Consider the following 14,122-nt stretch of genomic DNA (forward strand, 5'->3'; position numbering starts at 1 on the left):
CTGACCTGTTGGCAGTGGCACAGAGATAAAGCAACAGGCACAGACAAATGCTAGAGGGAATATGATCTCAGTCTCTAGAATGTGGCATTCCCTTTCAGGATTCACTTTTGCCAGTAAATTTTTGAAGTAAGCCACTCTGGATTTCCTTCCATTACAGCTATTGAAAAAACTTCAGATAATTCAGTCGAAAACTGGTTTTCACTCTAGAAAGTAGGAAACAAGGCATCATGTAGGAGGCTTTTGTCTTTCCTGCACCCTTCCTTCAGGCACTGCATTTAAAGTGAGCTGCTCTGCATCTCAAGGTGCACATAAATATATTTACATTTATACACCTAGGGGGTGTTTTTTTCCACCCAAAGCCAGGTGCTTACAGCATGCACTGTCCCACACTCATGCCATAGCAGCAGCACACGATTTCTTTGAAGGTTTTCCTCATCTCCAGGCTCCTGAAGGCGTAGATGAGCGGGTCGATGACCGAGTTGCACATGATCAGCACCAGGTAGGTGTTGAAGTGGGCGGCGTAGCAGATGCAGTAGGGGTTCATGGGGCAGGAGATGATGAGGATGAGGTGGAGGAAGAAGGGCGCCCAGCAGAGGATGAAGACCCCCAGGAGGATGGTGATGGTGACAGCGCCCTTCATGCAGGTGCGCTGGGGGGGCACGCCCTCGGCCGGCAGCGCCGCGATGCGCTTGACGTGCAGGCGGGCAAACAGGAACATGTGCACGTACAGGGAGGCCATGAGCAGCAGCATGGTGAAGAACATGGTGATGAGACACACAATGACAGTTTTGCTCTCCGAGTAGGCGATGAAAATGATGCCGCAGATGATGCAAGCCACCCAAATGAGCACGATGAGGGACAGGGCTTTCTTCACCGTCATGATGCTGTGGTAACGGAGGGCATAGAAAATAGTGATGTACCTGTCGATGGCTATGGCCAGGAGGTTGCAAATGGAGGCTACCAGAGAAATGCAAATCATGGAGTCAAAAACGTTGTCCATGTGCTGGATGAAGTGGTCGTCGATGACCAGGTAGCCGTTGCTGAGGATGGCGATCATGACGGTCTCCAGGGCGTTGGACATGCTCACCAACATATCAGCCACGGCCAGGCTGCAGAGGAAGAAATACATGGGAGAGTGCAGGTTGCCATTCTTCAGCACTGCCAGGATGACCAGGATGTTCTCCAGCAGGCTGATGATCCCCAGAGTCAGGAAGACCTCGGCTTTGATGAAGACCTGCTCGCAGAATCCGTCGCCGCTCCTGTTGCTGGGGATGGAGTCGTTGGGGTCCGTGCTGGTGTTGAGCAGCACGGGCTGAAATGAGAATGCAAAGTGTGTGGTGTTCATTGTCAGCAAAGGAGCCGAGCTCACCTGTGCTTGTGGACCTGAGAGAGCACAGGCTAAAAAGAGAAAATAAAAATGAAAAGGAAAACGAGTCCTTCCAAGCTGCTGCTGTGCATATGGGGTGGCACCAAGCAGGACTTTAGTCACTTTTACAAGTGCAGGCATCAAACAATCTGCATTTACAGTGAGTTCTATGCCAGGCTGGCATAAAATTCTTTCCTTTAGAAGAAGGTGAGCTCCAGAGCCTGTAGACAGCAAGCAGTTTTCTGTGCAGAGGAGAATCAGCAGCAGGACATTGCTGTGTTCAGCGATTAAAAGCAGAGAGTTTTCCCAGCTTGGTTACCAGCACGCTGCAGCTCAGCCAAGCATCTGTTGCTATTTCAGTGGGAAGAAAAGAGACGAGAACTAAGGGATTTTATACATGCAAGAAAGAAAAACCAACTCCTACCTCAGGCTGCGAGCCGAGCATTGGCCATTGGAGAGCGAGCACCTTGGTGAGTGACAGCTGGAGCACCTGGGCTGCATCCCGAGCATCCCAAACCGCCTGGCGCCCTCTGCAGACCCCGGGCGCCGCCAAACTGCCCGGCTCAGCCGCATTTCATCCGGGAAAACTTTCTGCCTGCTCCCGACCTGCCCCTGCGGAGGGGTTGGGCAGGCAGGATGCTCCGGCAGCCTCCCTGCACCTTGGAGTAGGGCTAGGACTGGATTGCACCCATTTAAACCTCTGCAGGAATGAGGAGATTTTCATTTATCACATAACAGCAAGGTAGATTTTCTTTGCACTTCATTCCTGCTGTATTTCTGTGGTGCAATTCTCTTAGTTTGATCTTTTGGAAAGCACTTGCTGACTTCATTCCTTCTGTATTTCTGTGGTGCAGTTCTCTTAGTTTGATCTTTTGGAAAGCACTTGCTGATGGCTAAACTCTTCCCACCTCATGTTTTTGCAGGAATACTTTGGAATCAAATGCAATGTCACTTCTATTAATGTTTGGGGCTTCTGCTGCAGGTTTGTTAGCTTAAAAAAGTCACAAATCTCCCAGTTTCATTTGGAGCCTGCAGAATTATTGTCTTGCACCCACAATTCAATACCAAGAGGCAACACTTCTCAATTTTAACCTCCAGGTGACAGTTTTGCAAGGACAGTATTCAGTGCAGTAGTTTTAAGTGAATAAATAGCTGGGGATTTGCCCACCAAGTTGCACAGGTAATGTTTTAAAGATCTTGGTCTCTCCCCTAAATTTGCAGTGATAGGAGCAGATATCTTAACCCATCAAACTGTGTGTCCCATGGTGGGGAGCAGATATTCCCTCCATCTGCAGCAACCTCTGCTTTGTGCAGAAGCCCCAGTGATTCCTTCCAGCTTTTAGGGCCATGGAGTGCAACCAGGGTGTGATTTCTGGGCAGAACAGCTCTAAATACCCTTGGAAATTGTTTTTCCAGGTGAGCAGGAGCCCATCTCGTGATGGGCTGGGGGCTGTGTCCCCCCAGGGTGAGGGCAGCACCCAAAGGCACAGCCCAGCCTGGGGAGCAGCACCCTCCTGGCCTTGGCTGTGGATTTCCTGCTGCTGCAGGGACATTTCTGCTTTTAGCAGCCACAGTTAAAGCTGTTCCCAGGAGAGCTGGGCCCTTCACATCCCAGCCCTGTCCTCCCAGCAGTGTCTGTGCTCACTCCAGAATGCTCCATCCCTCTGTGCCACACTCCCAAAGCCAGGCAGAGCTCCTCACCTCTCACCTGGGGCAGGAAGCCATTAGATGAGTTGCATCATGAGTTTCTGAGTGTATGTGACAGCAGGACAGGCCATCATTTGCACTGAGGTGCAATTTGAAGTGGAAATGGGATGTTGTACACCCAAGTGGATTAATGGCACCATTAAGTACTAAAAATAGTGAGCTAGAGCGTCCTGTGTGATAGAAAACTCACACTGACTCTGAGGTCTGTGCTGAGAGGGGGAGAAGTTGTGTCTGCACAAAAGACAGCAACATGTGAGCCCTTATTTTCTGAAGGATTTCTCTGCTCAGCACTGGAAAAGCTCAGCGGTCTGAAATGGCACAAAATACTTTGCATTCTCCTTATTTTCTGAAGGATTTCTCTGCTCATCACTGGAAAAGCTCAGTGGTCTGAAATGACACAAAATACTTTGTATTCTCCTTATTTTCTGAAGGATTTCTCTGCTCAGCACTGGAAAACCTCAGTGGTTTGAAATGGCACAAAATATTTTGTATTCTCCCTGTTTTCCAAAGGATTTCTCTGCTCAGCACTGGAAAACCTCAGTGGTCTGAAGTGTCACAAAACATTTTGTATTTCGTCAGCTCCTGCTTCATGTCCAGGGATTGTTGCAGTGCAGAGCAGGCAGGTTGTTGCTCTCACCTCCACCCCAGTGCTGCAGAGGATTTGTATCCTGGCAATATGCTCTGGACCTGAGGAGTGAAAATTGCCAAAAATATCCCACATTTCTGTGTTGAGTGTCCTGGGCTGTGAAATGCACTCATCTTGGGTAGGAGAGCAGAGATGGGGCAGAGCATTGCTCCATCCCTGGTGCAGAAATGAGGGAATGTCTTGGTTTGGGTCCCTGGTGAGGAGGAGGGTGGAGGGCAGGGATGGAGATGTCTGTGTGCATCTCCCAAGTGTTGCCTTGCCCATTGCTCTTCCCAGCTCCTTGCCAAGGCCTGGAGGGATGAAGCTGCAGCCTGGGCTGTGCTCAGTGCAGATCCAGGGTGGGAAACACCTGAGTGACCCAGGCAGGGCTGGGATCTCCAGGATTCACTGTCAGAAGGGGTCAGGAAGCTCATGGTGCATCTCAGTGTGTCCTTGCAGCTCTGGAAATGTCCAGAAAATTCCATCAGTGCCTGAAACACCCTCCTCACCTCTTGCCTGTCTCTGCAGTCCCTGACTGATGCTCCTGCCACAGTCTGCTCTCCAGCACTGTGAGACATTTGTTTGGCACCCAGGGAGCAGAGTGCTCCTTCAGCTGTGTTCTTGTTTACTCCCTGCACTCAAACCTGCTGGTTTTCCATCCCCTGGTGTGTGAACAAGAGAAGTCAAGGTTGCTGTCCCTGCAGGTGCCACTCTGCTGTCACCTCCTGGCTGTGCTCTCATGCCACCTTTGAGTCCAACAGCACCAGGGCCAGAGGCCAGGGGAGAACGAGTTCCAGGGAGGGAAAACATCCCTTGCACCATTGTTCACTCCCTCTCTGTTCCCCCATCAGGAATATTGTTTCTCCTTCCCATGCTTTATTCTTTCAGCCCCAGGCCAGAATCCCTGACCTCTTTTGTTCCTGCAAATGGAGAGGAAATGTGGATTTCAAAACCCTGGCATGACTCAGGCTCTGGTAGCTGTGCTGATCAAACATGTGGTAAAGAAATCTCTGTGGGGCTGGCCACAAGGATCACCCTCCTCTGAGTATTGCTGAGTGTTAGGAGCAGTTTTCAGACCCCCAGAAGTTTATGGAAACAAGGGGTGATTTTTATGCTTGTTTTACTTGATCCCCTAGGCTGATTCTGACTGCAGGAGAGCTTTTAATCCTCCAGATTTACTGGAGGGGGGTTCTGGAGATGAGCTTCAGGGTCTCACTTAGCTGAGAAATGGAAAACTTTTGGGATGCATCTGGAGTTCAAAACTGGTGCTGGCTCTGTGTGCAAACCCCAGCACTGGGTGGGCTGCTGCAGTCAAACCTGTTCTCTAACTAGGACAGCTTCTACTGAGGAAAACACTCCCTGTGCTCCTATTATTATTTAAAACCCCATAAAAATGATGTTCAAACAGGTCCAGATTTGACAATATTTATCAGCAGCCTCATCCTTTTAGATTGTGTTCAGAGGGAAATGCCTCTGTGCTGTTCTGTGTTCTGGGCTACTGATCAGTGCTCTTACCAGGGATGTGCAAGACCTGATTCCCATTCCTTTCTTGGCCAGAAAAGATGAGAGTTCCTGAACACAAAGCTGGATTTGTCAGGGTTTTGCACTGCCAGACCTTTCCTTCAGCAGCAGCAGCCTCTGATCCAGCCCTGCCATCATCTCTGCTTGTCTGCCCCTGCCAGAGCTGCCCTTCACTCTCTGAGCCTTCCAAACTTGAAATTATTATCTAGCCCAAGAATCTCTAATGAAAGTTTTGTGTGCTTCAATCACAGCAGATGGATCCTTTAAAGAATCATGAGCAGCCATTAAAAAAAAATGTCAGGACAACCCACCCCGAGCCCACAAAAATGCAATGGGTTAAATGTGGAAATGAGATTTATTGTGTTGTCTCTTACATTACTTTAATTTGTGTTCTTTCCTAAAATAACTCATTTTCTGAGAAAAATAAGCCTCAAATAAGAGGATGTCAGCACAGTTAATGAAATATTGGCTGTGATGAAAGCAAAGCAAAAGTTTGGCTGCTTTAGCTACTAGCAGAAATGAACAATTTTTCCAGGTAAAACCTCTGCCATGTTTTCAAAGCAAAGCTGATTATTTTTTTTTTTTAATGCTGTTATTGCTCAGGATTTTTTTCACTAGTGAAACTATTTAATCATTGGGGAAAGGTAAAGAGAAAATAACATGCTAAATGTAGATCATGGAGTTTTCTAAGAGAATTCCCCTGTGATGTTTAAAAATCTTGTTCAACACTTGACATGAGATTAAGCTGATAATGGCTGATAAATATGTATCACTTTCCTTTATTGTCACTCTTTTTCAGCAACAGTTTCTGCCAGACAAAAGTGGAAATTTTAAAGGAAATAAAAGGATAATAAGCAAATGGTTTCCCCCATGCAGCAGGGAATTACTGTTGTCCTGAAGTTTCAAGCAGCCAAACCAGTGAGTGAAAAAACTCTTGAAGATCCCTTCTCTGTTTTATTCTTTATAGAAAAGGACTTAAAATATGAAATATTTTCTCTTAGCAGAACAAGCTATGCTGGTTTTGAATTCTGTGCACATTTCTGGCTTTGATTGGGAATATCTGCAAAGAGGGGCTGGAATTCATCCCCTGGCTCTTGACAGAGGCTGCTCAGAGCTCTGCTGACCTGCAGAGCTGTTCAGTGTCAACAGCTGCCTCAGTAGAGTTTAAGTTTTTGATAATGGAACACTTGAAAAAACGAATTAAACTTCAGGTCTGATTCAGCACATGGCTTGGAGAACATGAACTGCTTGACTACTGACTTAATTCAAGAAAAAAAAAATCTCTTTACTAATTTTCACTGAAACATGGGGGGATCGCTCGTCATTATAAAGAGCAGAATCTCACTTTGGGATATTTTCTATGATTATATAAAATGATTATGAAAGATATAAAATTATATAAAATTGCTTCTAATTCACTATTATAAAACTAAAAAAAAATCTGGCATTAGGAACCTCACAAGAACCTGGCATGTGAGGAAACTGAAGTAAAGCCACAGGTGATTAAATTCTGGCTGAAATGCTGTGTTTTGTTTCAATGTCTTGAGATTTCAGCTTTCCAAGAGCAATTTTTGTCCTGCCAGAGTCACAGGCTTCAAGATCTCTTGCAACATCAGGTATTGGATGTAATAATGGAAAGATTCCATGATCTTCTTCCAAGAAGTTGTAGTTCCTGCAGCTCCCAGTCATGCCCGTAGCTAATAATGTTATTTTCTAGTCTGAGGCAAGAATGAATCTGACATCAGCTGGGGGCAGTGGAAGTTGAATTTGTCTGCAGCTCATTGCTGGCAGAGGTTTTCAAACTGGAAGAGTAAATCCTCACCCAACAAACTGAAACCCTGCTGAAGCCAAACCAGGAGTTTGCATCCTTTGGGATGTTATCCAGGAATTTTCCTTCAGCAAAAGCAGCAGCACTGCAGGAGGGGAGGCAGCTGCCAAACTGGGATTAGTGAGGAGGAGGAGCACAAAATCCTGATTGCAATGAGGGGACATCCAGAGGAGGATTTCTATAATCTCAGCCAGTTAAAAGGTTAATTTAAACAGACTCAACTTTGGGACATTCTGGACAATTTTCCTTCTCACCCCTGGGTGAAAGGAGACAAAGCAGAGCTGATTGCAAAACACTCACCAGCACCTGCAGGTGCTTTTCATGCTAAAGGGATTTTAAGTGCTTTACACTAATGATGCTCAGTGTCAGTTTTGTTCTCATTTACAGAGTGAGAGACAAGCAGATGTGATTGAGCCAGCTGCACGCTGCTCTTCAGCCTCAGCAGGGCCAAATATCCCTGGGAATTCTTCCTCACCTCCCTGGCAGCTCTGGAAATCTCATGGTCCTGTGCTGCTGGGGCTGAGGGATGGATGAATTTGGAATTTTCACACCTGATGGATGCTGCTGAGTGACCTCATTGCTGGACCAGAGAGAACTGAAGGATCCTGGAGGCTGGAAAGATTTAGAGATGATTGGGCTGAGCTGCCAGGTGCTTTAGATGGATGGATGGATGGATGGATGGATGGATGGATGGATGATGGATGGATGATGGATGGATGGATGGATGGATGGATGGATGGATGGATGGATGGATGGATGGATAGATGGGTGGATGGAAGATGGATGGATGGATGGATGGATGGATGGATGGATGGATGATGGATTGATGATGGTTGGATGGATGGATGGATGGATGGATGGATGATGGATGGATGGATGGATGGATGGATGGATGGATGGATGGATGGATGATGGATGGATGGATGGATGATGGATGGATGGATGGATGGATGGATGGATGGATGGATGGATGATGGATGGATGATGGATGATGGATGGATGGATGGATGGATGGATTGATGATGGATGGATGATGGATGATGGATGGATGGATGATGGATGGATGGATGGATGGATGGATGGATGGATTGATGATGGATGGATTGATGATGGATGGATGGATGGATGGATGGATGGATGGATGGATGGATGATGGATGATGGATGGATGGATGGATGGATGGATGGATGGATGGATGGATGATGGATGGATGGATGGATGATGGATGGATGGATGGATGGATGGATGGATGGATGGATGGATGATGGATGGATGGATGGATGGATGGATGGATGGATGGATGGATGGATGATGATGGATGGATGGATGGATGGATGGATGGATGGATGGATGGATGGATGATGGATGGATGATGGATGGATGGATGGATGGATGGATGGATGATGGATGGATGGATGGATGGATGGATGGATGGATGGATGGATGGATGGAGGGATGGATGGATGGATGGATGGATGGATGGATGATGGATGGATGATGGATGGATGGATGGATGGATGGATGGATGATGGATGGATGGATGGATGGATGGATGGATGGATGGATGGATGGATGGATGGATTGATGATGGATGGATGGATGGATGGATGGATGGATGGATGATGGATGGATGGATGATGGATGGATGAATGGATGGATGATGGATGGATGGGTACTGGGACAAATTGTTCTGCTGATGCCCAAAGCTCCTCAATTTGTTGCAGTACTTGCAGTCGAGTGTTGCTGCTTTCCAGACAAGGACAGAAAAAAGCCCCCCAACCAGAGCCAATCCTTTAATTTTATTTATCAGTTAGGTCTGACTTCTGTATTTCTAATTTTGTCTGAGGGTTTCCTGCTCTATTCTTTTTGTGTGTGTAAGATGGTGTCCTATGGTTATAAAAATTCCAACCTCAGGACTTTTATCTGCATTGTTTCTGCAAATAACTTCCAGAACAGAGAGAGGCTGGTTATTTGTTATGATTTGGGGATAACAGGGAATTTGCTGCCCTCCAAAATGTTGCTCCTCAACAAAAAAAAAAAAAAAAAAAAAAGGGATTTAAATGCTCTTTGGGGTTAGAGAGATTCCCTTTTCCAGATTCTGCAGTTTGCAAAGTAAGCCAGCTGTTTTGAGCAATGTCAGACTACAGGGTGTCAATATATAATATTTTCTGTCAGAAACAGAACTGTCTTGATTTAGAAAGCAAAACAGATTTGGAAAGCCAATATGATTCATGTAACCTTGTATGATTTAATTATGGAAAACAGAAGTGACAACTACTTATTCTACCATTTCTTTCTTTCTTTCTTTTTCTTTTCAGTTGAAGTGCACAAGGCTATTTACACATCTTTGAGTTTAATAATAACCTCTATTTATGTTTTTCTGAATAGCACATTCTCCTGTTTGGCACAAAGGAGAAGCTGAGGTTTAAGGTTTTGTTTGCTCTGGATATTGTCTTGAGAAGAAACGGGGTTGTGATGAAAAGGTTACATCTGTCACTCATCCTGCACCACTTCTGAAGGCAGCAATGATGGAATTGCAGCTGATTTCACACTTTTGTGGCTGCTTGGAAAGTTCCCAAATTTCCTTGTTCCTGCAGGCAGTGCCTTGGAGGATGCAGGTCTCACAACCTCCAAACCTGAGGAGTCCCTGGTTCCCAGAAGGGTTTTGTGTCACTGCTCCCAAACTATTGCAGAACCTGCAACCCCTCCTGCTTCCCCTCAATCCCCTCTTGGTACCTGTGCTCTGGGGTGATCCTCTGTGCATTAGTTAGTAATGATTTTTGGATATATAGATGTATATGTGATATAGATATAGATATATTGGATATAGATATAGATACAGATATAGATATAGATATAGATACAGATATACAGATAGATATTGAATAGATATATTAGATATACATATAGAATAGAATATATTAGATATACATATAGATATAGATACAGATATACAGATAGATATAGATATATTAGATATAGATATACAGATAGATATAGATACAGATATAGATATATAAATATAGATATAGATATAGATATAGATATACAGATATAGATATACATATACAGATAGATATAGATATATATGTCTAGATACAATATATGGAGATAATATTACTAATTTCCTTTATTTGAGCCATGCCAGTTTGAAAGGTGGAAGGAGAGAGTCTGTGCTGGCAGGGATCTGCCACTGCTGTAAATTCACCCCCTCCCTCCTGGGTTATTGTTCCTTCCCTGGCTAATTAAGAGCCAGGGCATCAAATACTCAGTGCTTTTAGCACTGTGCAGAGCTGAGATTTGAAGCCAGGGGGCATCATTTATTTATGTTAATTACAGGGTGGGGTTTTTTCTCGTTTTTCTTCTCATCTTTAGAGCTCAAGACTGAAATCAGTCAGGCACTGGACCAGAGCTGTCCCAGTCTGTGCTGTCAAGACCAGACAAATAAGGAGAAGGTGAGGAGGCAACTGCAACCTCCTGTCATATTTTTAAATATTTTGTCGTTTCTAAAAAAATATTTTAATATTTGGCTCGCCAAAACCCAGAATACCTGTTTTTAATGATGGAAGGATTGAAGTTTCCAAAGGAGGTTGCAGGAGAAGGTCCTGGAGCTCTTTCCAGGAGGAAAACACCACCCTGGACCATGGATTCTGTGCATGACTAAAGGGTGCTGCTGTTTCCCAGACGATCCAGCTTCCCTCAGGATTGGTTTTGCTCTCTCTTTGATCCCACAGCCAAATCCAATTCCTGTTTCAAACCTCTCAGCCCTTGCTGCTTGCCCCTGCTCCTTCCCAGGGGCTGCTCCCTGGGCACAGTCTCTGCTTTTCTGACTCCTCTCATTTAAACCCACAAACTCCTCAAAGTTTTTGCTTTATGGCCCATTTTTTATATCCTGAAATTAAGGCAGTTTCTGGTGCCACCTTGTGTCACAGAGGAGCAGATCTGTGGGGCTGTCACTTCCCCTGGGAGCTGCAATAATGTGAGTTTCACTGAGCTGCAGCCCCAGAATTAACAAGGTGAGATCACCAGGGGGATTCAGAGGGTGAGACTTCTGCATTAAATGAGTTTGAAGCAGTTGAAAAATGAATTAAATTATGAATTGGTGCTTGGGCTTTTCCTGGAATTGCTCAAGGCCAGGTTAGACAGGGCTTGGAGCAGCCTGGGATGGAATGAGATGAGCTTTAAATTCCTTTTTAAATTCTTTTTTCAACCCAGGGCATTCTGTGATTCCATGATTTCCTTGATTGCTGTTTGTTGCACACAGTGAGGAGCTCAAAGGAAATTGCTCAGGTAGATGAAGAATTATTTTTGGAAACATGGGCTGTTCCTTTCCTTGGTGCTGACCATGAACCACTGTCAAAGGCAAAACTGCTGGAAACATTTTTATTGTTCAAAATTCAGCAGCTGAGCAGTTCATGCATTCATCAATCAAGGGAATTACTAATAGCTCCATTGCTAATTACTGATTTGATTTATTTTTGTCTCAAGCTGCCACTGTGCTTTGCAGATGTATTGTACAAAAAGGTGAATAAGAAAAGATGCCAAATATGACAATTCCATCAATCAGACCTCATGTACCAATTTCTTCATTGTAAAGAGCAAATGTATTTTCTCTACCTCCAAATTTCCATCTTTATTTTATTTTTCCTGTGATGGATTCTCCCATTATGCATTCAAAATACAGAATTAATTAAAAAATTAACTTGTATTACTCAAAAAAATTTAAACTCGCCTTTTTTGGGGAAATATTTATTTCATGGAGTATCTGGTGAAAATTTAAATTTTATTCATGAGTGCTGCAAAAATGGGCAGAATTTGTTCTGAGCATCACTAGATGTCACCCTCGACCTGGATTTAGTTTCACAGAAGTTTTAATTTTAAATTACTCATCTTCTGTTCTCATACTTCCCCCTCTCTTTTTTCCCCCCCTTGCATTTAATGCATTTTCCAGTTCAGTGTAGCACAAACTCTTGTGCATCAATATTTCCCTTGCTTAAAACCAGAATCAAAATCAGGCCAAATGGAATTTACTGGAATTTGCAATGCCATCAATTTCTGTGCTAGATCAGCACTGAGGAAACAGAAAAACCAAAACCTCTTGGAATAGTTTTTTTTTATTTTTTATTTTTTTTAAATCTAATGTGTCTGGTTGGATTTAGTTCAGATCTTGTTGGAATCTCCATGAAAATGGAGAGGAATGATGAGGACATGAAGTCACAACGAGCTCTGGCTTCCTCTCTGTATCAGCATCATTTCCATAGGGAAAAAAAACCAAAACAAACAAACAAAAAGTTAAAAAAAAAAAAAAAAAAGAAAGAAAGAGCCCTTTTATAAAACAGGTTTAGGCAGTAATTTTCAGGTGAAATGAGTTTTCAGGGAAGGCTTTGTTTTCCAACTCTGAAATACTTTGTGAGAGCATTCCAGCCCTGCTGGGACAGTCATGCCTGAATGAGAGGCAAAAATGTGTCTGTGAAGATCATGCTGTATTTATTTATTTATTTATCCTTTTTTTAATTATTATTATTTATTTAAAGAATAATTTCATTCAGCTCTCATTTGTTAACCTGAAATAACTTATTTCATGATGTTCTTTTCCTAGGCATGAGAAGATTTAGGAAAATTTTTAATGAAATTAAAAAGAGATTTTTTTTTGCCCATTAAACACATATTTAGGTTGGCTGAAAATATACTGCTCATAGGATTTGGTTTTTTTTTTAATTTATCTGCCACAAAAAAGCACAAAATGTGGATATTGGAAACCCTTTGGGGTTCAGAATTTCAGAGAGCAGACAGGGAATTTGGGTTCTGGCCTGTGAAGTCAGTGGCAGGGCTGTGATAACCAGCAGGGTGGAATGCCAAAACACCTCCTGGCTGGAAGGGAGATTGGGAAAAGGTGTTCAGGATCTCTTTTATTAAATATTTCTTTAGGATTTAGTCAGGCCCTTTTACATTATTGGCTTTGTTAAGCTAACACTCCACCAAAGACTTGCTTTTAATCAGTTCAAATGATTAAACCCTGTTTATACCAACATATATTGACTTTTCATTTAATTTCCAGTGCCTGAGTGATCTGGGGGAGTTCATTTTTAGTCCTTTCTCTTCCCCCCCCCTTGCTCCAGGGCTCTGATGGGTGGGATTTGTGCCTGTGGGGCTCAAATCCAGGGACACCTGCCCTGCCCCATCTGCACTTCCTGCTTGTTTCTGTTCAAAATCTGCTTTTAGAGCAGCAGAGGAAGGACACCCTTCACCAACCCCAAGCGTTTTCAATTCCTGTTGCTTCTTAAAGACTCTGCTTTGCAGGTGATATTTCTGAACTTTTGATTTTCCCCTCTGTCTTTGCTTGGGGGAGGAAAAAAAAAAATTCAAAATGTGAAGAGTTCACTTTCCAGCTGTGTCTCTTCAGAACCTTCAGTCTCCAGCCTGGTTCTGACAGGGGTTTGTGATGTTGAAGGAGTCACCACATAAAGGTGGGGAAGCCAAGGTGTGTTTTCCCTGCAGCTGCTGAACAATTTTTCTCAGGGCTGTTGGATTTCAAAAATGCTTTTTTGGAGGGTAATTCCCTCTCCTAATCACAATTCCCTCCTCTAGTACAGACAGCAAAGAAGTTTAAACTGCTGTTTGTCTCTAGAGGAATCTTGTGCATTAAGCTGCAGGTGCCTTGGTGCTGCCATGCATTATGCAGATATTCATGCTGGAGTCTGGAGATGTGTTAAAATTGCTGCTGTGCATAAAAACACTGCTGGGAACCCTGAAAACAGTGTTTGTAGCTCCTCAGGCAAACTTCCTTACATTCAGCAAGGAATTTATTTGGGAACTAACACATGTTGGGTGTTCAGGCAGATGCAATGTAATAAATCATAATAAATAGCAATAAATAATAATTTCAGTATTCAGGGCTCAGTAATTTCAGGAAGTCACTGGAACATAAATATCAGTTCAGGGAAAGCAAACAACTTCTACATTTTTTTTGGGTCTTTCCACAGAGCTGCCATAAGGAAGCAAAGCATCATTATTGTTTCTTTCAGTTCTCAGCATAAAAGGAAGTAACACTTAATAAAAGCCATTGGCTGGAAGA

At 43.8% G+C, this 14,122-nt stretch overlaps 1 protein-coding gene across 1 annotated transcript; it reads right to left on the minus strand.

Moving 5' to 3' along the window:
* Positions 1-367: 367 nt before the first annotated feature.
* On the minus strand, positions 368-1,458 carry MC3R (melanocortin 3 receptor; the record flags this gene model as incomplete). Its single annotated transcript, XM_079321765.1, is given in 2 exon segments — positions 368-1,434; positions 1,437-1,458. Coding segments are annotated over 2 exon segments (1,089 nt in total).
* Positions 1,459-14,122: the final 12,664 nt, after the last annotated feature.

This window comes from Erithacus rubecula, assembly GCF_903797595.1.
Source record: "Erithacus rubecula genome assembly, chromosome: 18".
Lineage (NCBI taxonomy): Eukaryota > Metazoa > Chordata > Aves > Passeriformes > Muscicapidae > Erithacus > Erithacus rubecula.